General features: G+C 37.7%; 1 protein-coding gene across 1 annotated transcript in view; it reads right to left on the bottom strand.

Annotated features, from left to right (window-relative positions):
• The window catches only part of LOC122753085 (phospholipid-transporting ATPase ABCA3-like), a 265,236-nt gene that overhangs the window by 204,471 nt on the left and 41,495 nt on the right, over positions 1 to 19,270 (bottom strand). Inside the window, exon 5 of the mRNA XM_044000190.1 lies at positions 3,315 to 3,574. Coding sequence (XP_043856125.1) covers positions 3,315 to 3,574 — 260 coding nt within the window. The remainder of the gene's footprint in view (positions 1 to 3,314; positions 3,575 to 19,270) is intronic.

Raw genomic sequence — 19,270 nt, 5'->3', positions numbered from 1 at the left:
TGATGTCATTGGAGTGGGCTCATGGAGGGAATAGCATTCATACTCAATTTGGAGGAGTAATCTATTTAACCCTGCAAGAAAGTAGGAGGGGAGGAGGATATGGAAGGAAGGGTGAAAAAAGGGAGTGCAGAGTGGGGGAGAGGATAGTCAGAAGTAAAACACTTTTGAGGAGGAACAGGTAAAAAGAAGATAGAGTAAATGTCACGGGAAGGGAGTGGGATGGAGGGAAATAGTTGTGATGATTGATTATAATGGCAAAACATATGGTACCTACTTTGCTGGGCTATTATGAAGAAAATTCTCTGTCAAGCTTAAGGTACTATATACAGGTTATGACAAACAGGATACTATTAGAAAAACCTGGAAAGACCTACATGAACTGAAGCAGAGTGAAATATACTGTATACAAAATAACAGCAATAGTGGGGGATGATCTGCTGGGAAGCATGTGTTTATTTTCAGCAAGGCAATGATCCAATATAACCCTGAAGGACTTATGAAGAATCCAGCCCATCTGCAGAGAAAGAATTGATAGTATCTGAAAACAGATGGAAACATATTTTAAAATTTTTTTTTCTTTTCCTCTTTGACAATTCATTAATCTGAAATTTTGGGTTTTTTTGACTGTTTTCGCTTATAACTAGCTAATATGGGAATTTTTCCATGACTACTCATATATTAAAAAAAAGAAAGAAAGGAGAATTGCAGAAAGGGATCTCATGGCTCAAAGAGCCTTGCAGGTGACTAAAAGTAGATATAGAAGAGAGCTTCAAGGCCAGTAGTCTAGCTAGTCCAAGTGTGCCAAAGTTTAAAGCTAGTTTGTACTGCGCTTATGCACATTAACTGCCAACACCCCAAAGGCAGTAACTGTGGTCATTTTCAAACATTTGATATATGTAATGGGAGGGGGGACATGTTAAGGGGAAATATGTAGAGGCATTCCGGGAAGATTGTACACCTCTTAGTCCTCAACCAATGAGATGAAGAGGGGAGGGACTTTGCATTAGATTTAGGGATAAAAGAAGTTTGCTGTGGCAAAGCACACCACTTTCCTTTATACTGCATGCTCATTCTTGCAAGAATGTAATAAATCATTCACATATTCACTAAAAAAAAAAAGAGCTTAGACATTATCTTCCAAGAAATTATTGAAAAAAAGAAAAGAAGAAAAATTGTCAGGAAACTTTCAGGAATATTATAGTAAAACTCCAGAGCTCCCAGGTCAAGGAGAAAATATTGTAAGTAGCTAGAAAGAAACAATTCAGGATAACACAAAATCTAGCAGCTTCTACATTAAAGGACTGGAAGGTATGGAATATGATATTCCTGAGGGCAAAGGAACTGGAATTATAACCAAGAATCTTCTACCCAGCAAAACTGAGTATAATCTTTCAGGGGGGGAAATGGGACTTCAGTGAAAAAGAGGAATTTCACTCATTCTTGATGAAAAGACCTGAACTGAATAGAAAATTTGACTTTCAAATACAAGACCCTAGAGAAGCATAAAAAGAAAACTAGGGCATGCTTGATGAAGAAATCAAAGAAGTTCAAAATGAGTGCTATCAAAGAAAGGAGAGAGAAACCAAAGAAAATACCTTCTGAATGGATTGAATGACCTGACCTGACCCAAAGAGTATTCACTAAGAAGCCAACATCAGTTACCTCAGAGGAACAACTCCATCCATATCCCTTGTAAAATTTAATCGCCTTTAAGGAAGAGGCCAGCTTGCTTCTGCCTATGTATTCCTAGCATATAACAAAGGGGAATGTACAAATTGGGCCTCAATAAATGTTTGTTGAATTGAGTCAAATTTAAATTTGAGGGAAATCTTTAGTGGAGTGCCCTGGGAACCTTTTGCCCTATGACAACAAATATGTTTAACAATGATTTGTATGAAGCTAACTATCATATGCTTTTTACATATATAGGCACCACACAGCTGAGAGAACAGCTGGTATGATAAAAGATAGTATTAGAACCTTCAGAGGATAGCACAAATGCTGAAGTTAATAAAAATGTGGTCTCATTAAAAAAACACAGGGGCAGCTAGGTGGCACAGTGGATAGAGCACCGACCCTGGAGTCAGGAAGACCTGAGTTCAAATCCGGCCTCAGACACTTGACACTTACTAGCTGTGTGACCTTGGGCAAGTCACTTAACCCCAACTGCCTCACCAAAAAACAAAAAAACAAACAAAAAACAAAACAAAACAAAAAAACACTAGAATGTTTCTAAACTAGAAAACTAGAAACAGAGTTTTTCTTAAAAGGATAAGTAGTATCTGCTTAAAACCAAGAGCAGCCATTATCTCTTATGGGGATAAACTTCAAGTCTTAAAAATAAGGTCAGGGATGAGGGATGTCCATTATCAGCAGAATTATTCAATATTGTATTGAAAATCTAGTTATAGCAATAAGACAGGAAAAAGGGAAAGGACTTGTACGTACGAAAAATATTTATAGCAGCTTTTTATGGTGGCAACAAATTGGAAATTAAGGGGATGCCAATTAACTGGGGAATGGCTGAACAAGTTGTGGTATATGATGTGATAGAATACTACTGTGTTAAAATAAATGACAAGGAAGATGGCTTCAGGAAAACCTGGGAAGATTTATATGAACTGAGGCAAAGTAAAGTGCGGAGAAACAGGAAACACTGAACACAATAACAACAATATTATGATGATCAACTGTGAAAGACTTACCTACTTTGATCAATGTAATGAACCAAGACACTTCCAAAGAACTCATGATGAAAAATGCTATCCAACTCCAGAGAGAGAACTGATGTACTCTGAGTGTAAGTACTTTTTTTCACTTTATTTTTCTTGCATTTTTTTTTTGCAACATGGCTAATATGGAAGTATGTTTTACATGACTTCACATGTTTAAATTGCTTGCTTTCTTAATCAGTGGGGGAAGGATTGGAGGGAAGGAAAGAATTTTGTATGCAAAATTTTTAGAAATTAATGCTAAAGGGGGCAGCTAGGTGGTGCAGTGGATAAAGCACTGGCCCTGGATTCAGGAGGACCTGAGTTCAGATCCAGCCTCAGACACTTGACACTTGCTAGCTGTGTGACCCTGGGCAAGTCACTTAACCCTCATTGCCCCACAAAAAAAGAAAAGAAATTAATGCTACAAATAAATAAGTGAACCAATTAAATAAATAATTATTTGACTGATTAACTAATTAATTCATTAGTGGTCTGAAGAATGTATGTGGGTAAAAATCCTTGGGGTTCAGATCTTTCAGCTTGATGGCCAATAATCCAAATACTACTGACAGATAAAATGGTTATCTAATAGATGGTTACCTTCAGTTTTCTTTCTTTTTCCTGAACAATGGCACGGATGATGAAGACTGAGGTGCAAAGGAAGCTTAGCATGAGCAACAAGGAAAAATTGTTCTCTAAGACTGAAACGAATGGGTCCTGAACAAAAGATGGAAACGGGAACCTCTTCATTACAACGGTGATATTCTCATACAGCTGAATCATAGAGTCATTCATATGATAATGCATGATTTCTCTGTTGAAAGCATGTTGCAGAGACAGAAACCCTTCTCGGAAATATCCTAAATGAGAAAGCAAAGGACACTAAGCACAACAGATTGAGAAACACTACAAATGAACAACAATTGATGAATTAGGAAAGTCAGACCTGCCCACTCACAGAATTAGATGAGTTGAGGCATGAAAGACATTCCCACAGTTCTCAGTTTGAGGGATGGCAGAAAGCTATGGTAGTGGCCAGTGTAATAGCTCCTCTGAAATATTCATGTCTATGGCCCTGCTTAATTTCAGGGCCTTCTGAAATTTAATGCTCCCTCTGGATATAGTCTGTAAGCACACAGAGACAAACGTCATTGAAAAGGAGCAATGTCAGTTTCATTTGATGTTAACAGAATCTACATAACTAGAACTTAATTGAGATGAGGTAATACAATAAGACACCATAGAAAAGATTAATGCAGTTGCCACTGAAGAAGGAATTAGCATAAAGGTAGCTCCTGAGTACTGGGACTAGGCCTTAACTAATCTTAATAGTAAGCCTATTCTGTTAAGTTCCTGCATTCTTCCATGTAAACCACAAGTCCTAAAACCTACTGATATGGGACTCTCATCTCATTAGTGAAGATGGGATTCTCTACTTCCTGTGGCAGCTGCATACAGGGAAGGGGATTGATGGCCACCAATGAGGTGACACTCCCTTACTAAAGGGTTTTGGGACTCCAGTTACACCCATTTTCCTCCTTAACTATTTAATTTTTGGATCCAGAGTGTTTAAGAAGTGAATACCAAGAAAATATTTACATTCCCACTAGGTAAAAAGAACCTAGGACTAAAAAAGCTTCATTCCATGAGAGGAAGAAAAGATGCCTGAGGCACCTTTTCTTTGAAATATAAGAAGTACTGAGACCCAGATAATAAAGCATTAAAAAATTATCAGGAGCTACTTAAATGTAATATAATGGTAGCTATCTTTATGTGAAATAGATACATGGGGTCAGCTGGGTGGCACAATGGATAGAGAACCGTCCCTGGATTCAGGAGGACTTGAGTTCAAATCCAACCTCAGACAGATGACACTTACTAGCTATGTGACCCTAGGCAAGTCACTTAACCCTCATTGCCCTGCAAAAAAAAAAGAAAGAAAGAAAGAAAGAAATAGATAGGCATATGATATACGTGTGTGTATATGTGAAAGAAAGAGAGCATATGCCTATCCATGTTCATGCAAGTGAACACTGCTGACATTTATATAGTATTTTAAGTTTTTCAAAGCACATTACACAGATTATCTCATAAGAATCTCATAACACTTTGAGGTAGGTACTATTATTATCCCCATTTCACAGATGAAGAAACAGACTGACAGGAATTAACTATTTCTTTTTTTGCAACAAACATTTATTTAATTTTTTTCCAGTTACATGTAAAGGTAATTTTCAACATTCATTTTCACAAGATTTAGAGCTCCAAATTTTTCTCCCTCCCTCCCTTTCCTCCCCCCTCCACAAGATAGCAACCAATCTGATATAGGTTATATATATATATATATATATATATATATATATATATATATATATATATATATATATATATATACAATCCACAAGTGCTCTTTTTTTTTAGTCTGTGCTCAATCAATAACAGTTCTTTCTCTGGGAGTGGATAGGATGCTTCATCATTGGTCCCTTGGGATTGTCTTGGATCATTGTATTGCTGAGAGTAATTAAGTCATTCAATATTGCTCACAGACCAATACTGCTGTCACTGTGCACAATGTCCTCCCAGGTCTGCTCACTTCACTATACATCAGTTCATATGAGTCTTTCCAGGTTTTTCTGGAATCATCCTGCTTGTCATTTCTTATAGCATAATAATATTCCATTACAATCACATACCACAGCTTCTTCAGTCATTCCATAATTGATGGACATTCCTTTGATTTCTAATTCTTAACCACCACAAAGAATTGCTATAAATATTTTTTATATAATTTCCCTCCCTTTTTCTCTTTTTCACAATTACTATTGTTAACTGTTTTCCTTCGTCCTATTCCTTTCCCCATGATATTTACTCTGTTATCTATCTTCCTTCACCCTATCCCTCTTCAAAAAGCATTTGCTTCTGTCTATCCCCTCCCTCAATCTGCCCTCCCTTCTTTTGCCCCCCCCTTTATCCCCTTCCCCTCCTATTTTCCTTCAGAGTTAGAGAGATTATTCCACCAAATTGAGTGTGTATGTTATTCCCTCCTTGAGCCAACTCTGATGAGGTTAAGGTCTTTCAGCCTATTCTGATGATTGTAAAGTTCATTTACTGTCCTGTTCTTCCCCCATCTCTTCCCCCACTTCATAAGCCCTTTCTTGTTTCTTTCATGTGGGATTTCATCCATGCCATCTCTCTCTTCCCCCCTCCCCCAATGCATTCCTCTCACCCCTCAATTTTACCCTAAAAATGTCATCACGGGGCAGCTAGGTGACACAGTGGACAAAGCATCCACCCCAGCCCCAGGAGGACCCCAGCCCCAATCCAGCTTCAGACACAAGACACCCATCCACTTCATGACCCCAGGCATGTCACCTAACTCCAACTTTTTATGGTTCTCTAGGGTCTTGTATTTGAAAGTCAAATTTGCCATTCAGTTCAGGTCTTTTCATCACAAATACCTGAAAGTCCTCTTTTTCACTGAAGACCCATTTTTTCCTCTGAAAGATTTTCATCAGTTTTGCTGGATAGGTGATTCTTGTTTGTAATCCCAATTCCTTTGCCCTTTGGAAAATCATATCCCATGCCCTCTGATTCTTTAATGTGGAAGCTGCTAGATCTTGTGCTATCCTGACTGGGGCTCCACAGCACTTGAATTCTTCCTTTTTGGTAGCTTGCAATATTTTCTCCTTTATCTGGGAGCTCTGGAATTTTGCTATAATATTCCTGCAAGTTTTCTTTTTGGGATCTCTTTCAGATGATCGGTGGATTCTTTCCATTTCTATTTTACCTTCTGCTTCTAGAATATCAGGACAATTTCCCCTGAAAATTTCTTGGAAGATTATGTCTAAGCTCTTTCCTTGATCATGGTTTTCAGGTAGACCAATAATTTTCAAATGATCTGTCCTGGACCTATTTTCCAGGTCAGCAGTTTTCCCAAAATTATATTTCATATTGCCCTCTATTTTTTTTATTAATTTGAATTTGCTTTATTGTATCTTGGTTTCTCATAAAGTCACTAGCTTCCATTTGTTCAATCCTAATTCTTAGGCAATTATTTTTGTCAGAGAGCTTTTGTATCTCCTTTTCCATTTGGCTTTTCAAGCTGTTGACTTTTTTCTCATGTCTTTCCTGCACCACCCTCATTTCTCTTTCCATTTTTTCCTCTATCTCTCTTTTATCTTCAAAATCCTTTTTGAGCACCTCTATTGCCTGAGGCCAGTTCATATTTTTCTTGGAAGCTTTAGATATAGGGACCTTGACATTGCCATCCTCCTCTGAGGGTGCAACTCAATCTTCATTGTCAGTAAAGAAACTTTCTATAGTCCTCACCTTTCTCTGTCTCCTCATCTTGCCTATCTTTTACTTGACTTTTACCTCCTTAAAATGGGGCTCTGTTTCCAGGCTGCTCTGTTTCCAGGCTGCTCTGTCCCAAGCTTCAAGGGGTCCCAGGTGGTATGATTTAAGGAGATGCAAAGTCTTCACTCACCTGGCTTGTTCTCTTGTCTGTAGATAACCCCAGGCCAAATTACTAATCAACCAGACAACAAAACTTTGTGTTCTGTGATTGTCAGCTCAAACAAGCCTATGTCCTTCCCACACCTGGGCCACTGCTACTTAAGCCTACCTCCTGGTTCCCAGCAGGGGTGAAAAACCCAAGTTCAGCCTCAGCACCAGTAGAGACCCCTGTAATGTCCCCCTTGCCAAGGGCTCAGCCCTCTCACCAGATTGCGAGCTTAGTTCCAGATGACATTGGTGCTTCAGCTGTTTCAGAGGCTCTGGGGGTCTCTTTCTCTACTGAGGCCTTCCTGGGACTGGATCTGTGTCAGTGTGACTGTGGAGTTGGGCTCTACTTCTGTCTCAGCACAGCAGCTCCCTCGTTTTGACTTTCCAAGCCGTCCTTGGTTGGAAAATTATCTCAGCAAGTTGTTCTGTGGATTTAGCTACTCCAGGAATTGTCCTATGGCATTATTTAGATGTTTTTTGGAGTGATTGTGTCATGAGTTCAAAAGCTCACTGCCTCTCCTCCACCATCTTGGCTCCACCCCGGAAGTCTGTCGCTCTGCTCTTTTCTGACTCAACATCCCTGGTTTTTCTACTAAATCAATCAGGTGAGGCCCCTGGGCATCTGCCAAATTCCATTATTTTATCATAATATAGATAGATAGATAGATATACAGATACAGATATAGATAAGTGTATATGTATTTAAAGAGAGGCAGCATGGATAGAATTGGAGAGGGAACTTCCACATCTAGGAGTTACCTCTACCAGTGAAATGGCAGGTTCATTAGCTATCCCTATGGATATGTATGTATACATGTTATATAGATAGATAGATGGATATAGATATATAGATATAGATATATGTATATAGATATGGGGAAGCAAGGTGACACAGTAGATGGGATACTGGGCTTAAAGTCAGGGAGAACTCATCTTCCTGAGCTCAAATCTGACCTCAGACACTTACTAGCTGTGTGACCCTGGGCAAGTCACTCTTTGTCTCAGTTTCTCATCTATAAAATGAGCTGGAGAAGGAAATGGAAAACCATTCCAATATCTTTGCCAAGAAAATCCCAAATAGGGTCACAAAGAGTTGGATATGACTGAAATAGGTGAACAACAACAATATGTAAATATGTGTGTATATGTATGTATATATCCATCCACACCTACATGACTCTGGGAACTTTAAGAACTGGTGTTATTCTCCGGTAACTGGCATTAGAAATGCAACCCTGATAATGAAGCATCCTCCCTGACATAAGGACTTGGATACAATTTGGGACATGTCTCACATAAAATCTCTCTGGATCATGGTCCCAACCATAGAAACCCTAGGAACTTAATTATCTAGCTTATTTTATTTCCCAAAAAGAGCCTTCAGGTCCCTTACAAGCATTAATCATAAAAATATTTTATTTATACAATCAAAAATTATTGAAAGAACTCTGATCTAAAACCACAGATAGTCAAGAAAACTTTCTTCCCTCTTTTCAGGAATCTATATAGTCCTTGTGACTTATACAACTGTTCTATTTGACCTTTAGAAAATGAATTTTCCCACTGGGACATGCCCAGTCTACAAAACTCACAACATCAATAAAAGGCAAGCCCTGAGATTGCTTCTCATGTTTCTGTACCTAAACTGAAGCCCTTATTCTGGTACTTAATTTTATGGTTCCCTAACACAAAATTTTCCCCTCTATTTTGGCATTATGTCACTAGGCAACCAACTTAGCATCTATAAATGGCACTCCTTCCCTTCAAAGGCTCATAAAAATATGGCACGTCTCTCTTCAGAACCATGTGTGATCTCCTCAATATCTGTGCTCATTGTGCTACATCTAGACTGTTCCCATTTGTGTCTCCTCTTCAGAGGTCCATGCCATCCCTCTAATATGGAAGCAATTCTTTTCTCACCATGTTCTTCAGGAATAAATCACACAAAAGGAGAGAAAGGTTTTTACCTGACCACTCTTTATAAATGAATGAGCATTCTTCCCCCAACCCTTTTTTTAAAAATTTAAGTCTTTGAGCAACTAGCTGGTGCAGTGGATAAAATACTAGCCCTAGAGTCAGAAGAAACTGAGTACAAATCTAGTTTCAGACACTTACTAGCTTTATGACCCCGTGCAATTCAATTGCCTCAAAAATAAAATTTTAAGTCCTTGAAAAGTACACCAAATACATATATAGTACCTTCAGGTACACATTATATAATAGCCAAGAAACACACATTGCAGTTGAGATTAAATTGATTCTGTGTCTTTTTTTTTTGGTGAGGCAATGAGGGTTAAGTGACTTGCCCAGGGTCACACAGCTAGTAAGTGTCAAGTGTCTGAGTCTGGATTTGAACTCAGGTCCTCCTGAATCCAGGGCTGGTGCTTTATCTACTGCACCACGTAGCTGCCCTGTGTCATTTTTTTATTGATCCTATTTACAGTTAAAAGTTTAGAAATCCAGTTTTCCTGTTAATCACTGTTCTATTCTTATCTAAAGGAAATCTGTTATCCTTTAGGAATACAGGAGGACATGAGGATTGATTGGTGATGAGGATTGATAGATGAGAAGGAGGATTGGAGAAGATGAGCACTGGTTGACAATGCTGAGGACTGACTGAGGGTGATGATGATTGCTTGATGATTGATTGCTTGATGATGATGATGGCAAAACATATGGTACTTACTTTGCTGGGCTATTATGAAGAAAATTCTTTGTCAAGTTTAAGGTACTATATAAAAGTTATCTATTACTGTTGTTGTAATAATCAACCTCATGGCTTCATTGTAAGGAAATCTCTTTTTAAAGTACTATATAAATGTAGTTTACTATTTTTTAAATGATGAGCAGGATACTATCAGAAAGATCTAGGGGGACCTGCATTAGCTAATGCAAAGTGAAACCTACAGCATACAAAATAACAGTAATATTGTGAGATGATCTGCTGTGAATGACTTGGTTATTTTCAGCAATGCAATGATCCAAGACAACTCTGAAGGTCTTTTGAAAAATGCAATCCATCTACAGAGAGAAAACTGATGGTATCTGAATACAGATTGAAACAATTTCTTTTCTTAGTTTCTTTATCAGAAACAAAAAAAAGATGAGTAGGATGCTATCAGAAAAACCTGGAAAGACCTATATGAACTGATTCAAAGTGAAATGTACTGTATTCAAAATAACAGCAATAGTGTAAGATAATCTGTTATAAATGACTTGGTTATTTTCAGCAATGATCCAAGATAACTGAAAGACTTATGAACATTGCAATTCATCTACAGAAAACGAACTGATCATATCTGAAAACAGAGTGAAGCATAATTTTTTGATAGTTCCTTAATCTGAAGTTTTGTTTTTGTCTGTTTTCTTTCATAACCTGGCTAATGTGGAGGTGTTTTGCATGGCTACACATATATAACTTATATTGAATTGCCTGAGTTCTTGGGAGGGAGAGAAGAAGAGAAGTTGGAACACAAAGTTTTTAAAAATTGATATCAAAATTTGTTTTTATAAGTAATTTGGAAAAATAAAATTCTAAACAAACAAACAAACAAAGGAATGCAGGAAGACATCAAGGAGTCTGGTCCAGCATCTGTACACTACCAAGCTATTCTTCAAGGATGTCTGGTCCACTATCTCTGACCTTGCAGGTGGATTCAAACAATGAATTAGTGACAGGAGGGAAGGAATGGGTTGTTCCTAGCCCTTCATTCCCAACTTCCAACTAATTATATTGCTCCCTATGCCTCAGCTATTTAACTAATCACTTTGTCCTCAACCCCATGATGTCATGAACCTTATATCCTACTGTGTTATTTCCTCACCTACCCTGTTCTGTTCTTTGTTCTGCACTACTCCAAAATTATGAAAGGGGAGCTGTCCTTCTACTTGGAGTCTTTGGTTTAGAGACTGAGGCATCCATATATCCACTCTATTGGTAGGTTCTTATTTTACTAATAAACTGTTATCTTGCTTGGAGAAATTTGCCTCAGCCTACCTTTATTGAATTGTACTCCTGCCATAGTTTCATATGGTGAACTCTTTATATACTCTATTACCTGTGTACCATCTTGCTCCAAAAGGCATGCACTATCATGCATCAGCAAATATAAGTGGGCTATTTAGATGACCTTCTCATTTATCATCCTCTGGATAGCATGGCTGATAAGAGCCTGGGTGGATAATCTTGGAAAGAGGTGATTAAATGCCACTTTAAAATTCCTGTCCTCCCTATATCTTTGGTTCCAATGGCCTGATATCCCAACTCTAGGACTATGTAATGACAAAGTTGGGGTATATCCATTCCTTAAGGAACCAGGTCCACCAATAGATGGTCTGTGCTCCCTTAACACCTCTAAAACTATATACTGGTAATCAAGGGGGAGGCTTCCAGATCTAGCCCCTCTTCCATATTGGCAGGACTGCCTCCCTCAGACTATAATAGCCCTGGCATCCTTTCTTATTCCCAAGTGATATATCCAAACTTAGCTCCCTCCTCATTTAAACTGTGACCCAGATCTTCTCTTTATGAGAAGTTCTCTGGTGCCAGTTCTCCAAAGACTTATAACATACAAGGCTTTCATGAGACCCAGTTTCTCATTCTCCCATATTCCTGTCCATTTACTTAAAAGACAGAATAATGAGCTTTCCTACAGTCAAATAAATGGTAGTGATTCATTGTCTTTGTGGGATCTATTTGTGGGAGTAATTTTGTAGACAAGAAGAACATCTGGTCTTGGAATCACTTAGTACTAGATAGTTCATTATGTTATATTATATTTTCAAAAGACAACAAGATTTCATAGATTGATTCTATTTCCTTTCTAGAACTCCAGACAACAAACCTAAGGATTAAACTAATGCCTATTCTTTTCCACACTCTTCTGAGACATGGTAAGTAATAATTCCCCAACTAGTCTCTCAATACATTGAAATATTGGTCATGATCCTTTCTATCCTTAAGAGAATTTAAGGGGCTGCTAGATGGCACAGTGGATAGAGCACCGGCCCTGGAGTCAGGAGTACCTGAGTTCAAATCCGGCCTCAGACACTTAACACTTACTAGCTGTGTGACCCTGGGCAAGTCACTTAACCCCAATTGCCTCACCAAAAAAAAAAAAAAGAAAGAAAGAGAATTTAAAGACTAAGAAGCTATCTGTAACTGATGTTCCTACACCAACATGTATGGAATAAAGGCTTTGACATCTTTTTGGGAGGCATTATTATATCCAGGTTCTTAAAATGTCATGATAGGGGCAGCTAGGTGGCGCAGTGGATAGAGCACCAGCCCTGGATTCAGGAGGACCTGAGTTCAAATCTGGCCTCAGACACTTAACACTTACTAGATGTGTGACCCTGGGCAAGTCACTTAACCCCAATTGCCTCACCAAAAAAAAAATGTCATGATAAAGTCAGATTTAAACAACTTGGAAAATATTAATTGCTCATAGGTAGGCTAAATCACATAATAAAAATGACAATCCTACCTAAATTAATTTACTTATTTAGTGCCATAACAATCAAACTGTTAAAATGTTTTATAGATCTAGAAAAAATAGTAACAAAATTTATCTGGAAGAACAAAAGTTCAAGGATATCAAGGGAATCAATGAAAAAATGCAAAAGAAGGTCTAGCAGCACCAAATCTCAAACTGTATTATAAAGTGGTTATTATCAAACATTCTGGTACTGGCTAAGAAATAGAGAAGTTCATCAGTGCAATAGAATAGGTACAAATTACACTATAGTAAATGACTATAGTAAACCTAGTTAGTATATGATAAACACAAAGATCTAGACTTCTGGAACAAAAACTCATTATTTGACAAAAACTTCTGGGAAAACTAGAAAACAGTATGGCAGAAACTAGGTACATATCAATATTTCATACTGTATACTAAAATAAGGTCAAAATAGGTACATGATTTACATATAAAGGGTGATATCATAAGCAAATTAAGAGAGCATAGAAGAATTTATCTGTCAGATTTGTGGACAGAAGAAAAATTAGGATGAAAGAAGATATAGAGAGCAATTCAAAATGTAAAATAGATAATCTGGATTATATAGAATTAAAAAGCTTTTGCACAAACAAAACTAATATAACTAGGATTATTAGGAAAGAAGAAAACTGAGTAAGAATTTTTGATGCAAGTATCTCTGATAAAGGCCTCATTTCTCAAATATATAGAAAACAGTCAAATTTATAAAAATTTAAGTCATTCCCCAATTGATAAATGGTCAAAGGATATGAACAGGCAGGTTTCAGACAAAGAAATCAAAGCTATCTATAGTCATATGAAAAAAAATGCTCTAAAGCACTATTAATCAGAGAAATGCATATTAAAACAATTCTGAGGTACCACCTTACACCTATCAGAGTGGCTAATATAACAAAAAAGGAAAATACTGGATGTTGGAGGGGATGTGGGAAAACTGGGACACTAATCCACTGTTGGTGTAGTTGTGAACTGATTCAACCATTCTAGAGAGCAATTTGGAACTATGCCCAAAGGGCTATAAAACTGTGCATACCCTTTGATTCAGCAATACCACTACTAGGTTTATATCCCAAAGACATCCCCCCCAAAAAAGAAAAAGACCTATTTGTTCAAAAATATCCATAACAGTTCCTTTTGTGGTGGCGAAGAATTGAAAATCAAATAAATGCCCATCAATTGGGGAATGGCTAAACAAGCTATGGCATATGATTGTGATGGAATATTATTGTGCTATAAGAAATTACAAACGGGACAATTTAAGAAAAGCCTGGAAAGACATGTATGAACTGATGTATAATGAAGTGAGTGGAACCAAGAGAACATAGTTACAGCAATATTTTTTGATGAAGAATTGTGAATGACTTAACAATTATCAGCAATATAATGATTGATCCAAGACAATCCCAAAGGACTCATGATGAATCATACCATCTACCTCCAAAGAAAGAACTGATATTGATTGAACACAGACTGAAGCATGTTATTTTTCACTCTCATTTTTCTTTTATTCAAGTTTTCTTATACAAAATGACTAATATGGTAATGTATACATAATTGCACATATATATCCTATATCTGCTTATAGCCTCATGGAGGAAGGAGGTGGGGAGTGATAGAATTTGGAACTCAAAGCTTTAAATAAAGCTTTAAATTTTAAATAAAAATGTATATAATTATTATTGTTGTTGTTGCTGTTTTTAAATAAACAAATGAAATTTTTTTACAATGTCATGTACTAATTCCACTGAGGCATCTACTTAGGACTCAGTGTTCCAAGTATGTAAGATAGGATATACATTGAATACACTGTAGTTGTGAGTCTCCCTTAGGAAAACTGAGGATGGTCCTGTATATGTAGTTTAAGACTTCTAAGTTGCTTAAGCACAAAAATCTTAACCCTGATCATAATTAATCCAGGAAAGGAAGTCACACACAGAGAAATACTCTTATAATACTTTGGTATTTATATAGGAAGTGAGGTGGAGTAGCTAAATGGCCAGGCTTAGAATGTTTTAAGTCCTGAGTCTGGTACATACTTGCTGTACAAACACAAGCAAATTACTTAACCTCTCAGGTTCTCCAAGGGGATTCTCCAAGACAAGTTTTTAACATAGATTCATGAACCTGACCCTTTTTTTGTAACCCAGGGTTCAAACGTGTGTCATTTACAAAATACACTCTTCATTAGTGGAGAGAATGATTATATGATGCTATGTGAAAGGTAGAGTTGGCCAGAGTTTAGAAGAGGAGAGACCTGCTTAATTCTGGTGCCTTCTGATTTATCATATATCCATGCAAATACACAGACACACCCAGACAATACACACACACATATATATATATAAATGTGAATATATACACATATACACATACACATTCATGTGTGTGTGTGCATAAAGGTCTCTCTGAAGAGCTTTGGAATCAACTGTGAGACAGAGGAGACACTGGCACAGGCCCACCCAGCATGGCATGCCCCCCAAAAAAGAAAGTGCTATGCTCTATGAGCAAAACAAAACTGTAATAAATCAAAATAAATATGAGATGCACAAATTTAAAGATATCTTCAATTTAAATGTTCATGTGTGGGGCAGCTAGGTGGCACAGTGGATAAAGCACCAGCCCTGGAGTCAGGAGGACCTGAGTTCAAATCTGGCCTCGGACACTTAACAATTACTAGCTGCGTGACCCTGGGCAAGTCACTTAACCCCAATTGCCTCACCAAAAAAAATAAATAATTTTTTTTAAAAAATGTTCATGTGGCCTATTTGTCCTCAAATTATAGTAGAGCCTTTCAAGCTCTCATTGATCTAATCACACAATACCTTGACCTCAACACAGTGATATCATTTTGGTCCTCTTTAAGAATAAGAGACCTAAAAAAATTTTTAAAAAAGGGGCAGCTAGGTGGCACAGTGGACAGAGCACCGGCCCTGGAGTCAGGAGTACCTGAGTTCAAACCCGGCCTTAGACACTTAACACTTACTAGCTATGTGACTCTGGGCAAGTCACTTAACCCCAATTGCCTCACTAAAAAATAAAAAAATAAAAAATAAAATGAATAAGAGACAACAACTAACCAACCAATATACATAAAATCTTCATATGTATATGTATGTATATGTGTGTATATGTATACTCACACATATATATATGCACAAATAAAGATATAGATAGATATCTTATTTGTACATAGCTGTCTGCATGTTCTCTCATTAGACTATGAGTTTTCTAATACAGACTACCTTTTGCCTTTCTTTGTATCTCCAGCACTTAACACATTGCCTGATTTTTAAAAATTGATAAAATGTCTAACTGACCATTTCTGAGCTTGATTCCAATAATATATGAATAATCAAGAGACATATGATTGATTCCAACATATAAAACTTACTCCCACCAATGACCTACTTCATAGAGAAAGTCTCAAATTTTAACTACTTTTCCTTTGTTGAAGGCCCTATCCCATAATGTCACAACTCACCAAATAATCTTATCATAACGTCATAGTTATATAGTTGAAAAGGACCTTGGAAGCTATCTATCTAATACAACTTCTTCATTTTACAGATGAGAAAACTAAGAATTAAAGTTGAATCCAGGTTCAACCTTCATCTCAACCTCTGGGTTGAATGTGGTTTCCTTTTTTATGGAATAAACATACTCCTAATATCTAAATAAAGGAAAGACAAAACACACAAAGAAAACTACAGGCCAACATTATTAATAAACATTGAGTCCAAAAATTTAAACAAAATACTATCAAATAAACTATGGTGGCAGAGCAAAGATGGCAGAGGAAAGACTGTGATTCCTCAGAGCTCTCCCCCAAATCCCTTCAAATAATGCCATAAGACAATTCTTAGAGTAGCAGAATCCATAAAGGGACAGGGTGAGATCATTTTCCAGCCAAAGATGGCTTAGAAGGTCGGCAAGAGAGGTCTGTTGTACCTGGTGAGAGTGGAGTGCAGATCTGGGCCACACCACACAGACCCCACCCCAACCCCAGAGAATCAGGCCTCCAGGAGCCTAGGAATCAGCTAAGGGAATGGCTACTTCTGAAACTCAGCTCATGGATTGGGGAGGGAGTTGAGTGGTTGGCCAGGGGGAGATTGCAGGGGTCTATGCTGGCCCTGAGGTGGAACTCTGTTGTGTTGCCCATGCTCAGAACCAGGAAGCAGTCTAGAGTGGTGGCTCTCGTGGGGGAGGGGCACAGGCACACCAGAGCTCAGAACCACAATGAAACAGCATTCTATTCTTGGGTTAAAGAGAAAGCAGGCCTGTGGTTACTTACAGATCAGAGCACAGACCAGGGGAGTGTAGAATGTGCCTCTCCTTAAATCATTCCACCTTGGACACCCTGAAGCTTGGGACAGTCTGTCCTGTAAGCAGTGCCCCACTTTAAGAAGGAGTTAAAAGTCAAGAAATAGGCTAGGAAAATGAGCAGACAGAAAAAGCTACAGAACATAGAAAGTTTCTTTGGTGACAAGGAAGATAAAAATACACCCTCAGAAGAAGTTAGCAAAGTCAAAGCTCCTACATCCAAAGCTTCCAAGAAAAATATGAATTGGTCTCAGGTCACGGAAGTGCTCAAAAAGGACTTTGAAGATAAAGTAAGACAGGTAGAGGAAAAAAAGGAAAAAGAAATGAGAGTGATGCAGGAGGGTCATGAAAAAAAGTCAACAGCTTGAAAAGCCAAATGGAAAAGGAGATACAAAACCTCTCTGACAGAAATAATTGCCTAAGAATTAGGATTGAACAAGTGGAAGCTAATGAATTTATGAGAAACAAAGACACAATAAAGCAAATCCAAATGAAATTTAAAAATTGAGGGCAATGTGAAATATCTTCTTGGAAAAAAAACAGCTGACCTGGAAAATAGATCCAGGAGAGATCATTTGAAAATTCTTGGACTAACTGAAATCCATGATTAAAAAAAGGAGCTTAAAAAAAACCAAACAAACAGGGGCAGCTAGGTGGCACAGTGGATAGAGCACCGGCCCTGGAGTCAGGAGGACCTGAGTTCAAATCCGGCCTCAGACACTTGACAATTTACTAGCTGTGTGACCCTGGGCAAGTCACTTAACCCCAATTGCCTCACCCAAAACAAACAAACAAACAAACAAACAAACCAAAGAGCTTACATATCATCTTCCAAGAAATTGTCAGGGAAATTTACCCTGATATCCTAGAAACAGATGGTTAAATAGAAATTGACAGAATCCACCAATCACTTCCTGAAAGAGGTCCCAAAATGAAAACTTCCAGGAATATTATAGCCAAATTCCAGAACTCCCAGGTCAAGGAGAAAATATTGCAAGCAGCCAGAAAGAAACAATTCAAGTATGGTGGAGTCACAGTCAGGATAACACAAGATCTGGCAGCTTCTACATTAAAGGATCAGAGGGCTTGGAATATGATATTCCAAAGGGCAAAGGAGCTGAAATTACAACCAAGAATCACCCACCCAGCAAAACTGAGTATAATCTTTCAGGGGAAAAATAGAAATTCAATGAAAGAGGAATTTCAGGCATTCTTGATGAAAAGACCTGAGCTGAATGGCAAATCTGACTTTCAAATACAAGACCCTAGAGACAGATAAAAAGATAAACAGGAAAAATAAATAATAAGGGATATTAAAAGGTTAAACTGTTTACATTCCTACGTGAGAAGATACTTCTAACTCATAAGAACTTTCTTATTATTAGGGCAGGTGGATGGAGTATATTTAGAGAGAGGGCATAGGTGTGAGTTGAATATGAAGGAACAGTATCTTTAAAAAATAAAATTAAGGGGTGAGAGAGGAATGCACTGGGAAAAAGGGAAAGAGAGAGGTGGAATGGGGCAAAGTATCTTGCATAAAAGAAGCAAGAAAAAGCTTATGGAGTAGAGGGGAAGATGAGGGAGGTACAGTGGAGTGAGTGAGTCTTACTCTCATCAGAATTGGCTCAAAGAGGGAATAACATATACACTCAATTGGGCAGAGTAATATATCTAACCCTGCAGGGAAGTAGGAGGAGAAGGGGATAAGGAGGGAGGGGTGAAAGAAGGGAGGTCAGAGTGGGGGAGGGGAAAGTCAGAAGCAAAACATTTTTGAGGAGGAATAGGGTAAAAGACGATAGAAAATAGAGTAAATACCATGGGAAGGGAATAGGATGGAGGGAAACACGGTTAGCAATAGTAACTGAAAAAAATTTTGAAGCAGTGGCAAGCACAATATAATATGATGATGATGACAATGTTTGACATGTTTGACTGACTGAATTGATTGAATGGTTGATTGACTAATTGATTGGCTGATTTTGATTGATTGATGGATGGACTGATAAAGATGAGAACTGATAGATGAAGATTGATTGAATGGTACTTACTTTGTTGGGCTATTGGGAAGAAAATTATTTGTCAGGTATAAGGTACTATATAAATGTTATCTATTACTGTTGTTGCAATAATCAGTCTCATGGGTTTATTGTAAGGAAATCTCTCTTTAAAGTACTATATAAATGTGGTTTACTATAAAAAATGGTGAGCAGGATGCTATAAGAAAAACCTGGA

This window comes from Dromiciops gliroides, chromosome 1, assembly GCF_019393635.1.
Source record: "Dromiciops gliroides isolate mDroGli1 chromosome 1, mDroGli1.pri, whole genome shotgun sequence".
NCBI classification, from domain to species: Eukaryota; Metazoa; Chordata; class Mammalia; order Microbiotheria; family Microbiotheriidae; genus Dromiciops; species Dromiciops gliroides.
This window is presented reverse-complemented; position numbering and strand designations above follow the sequence as displayed.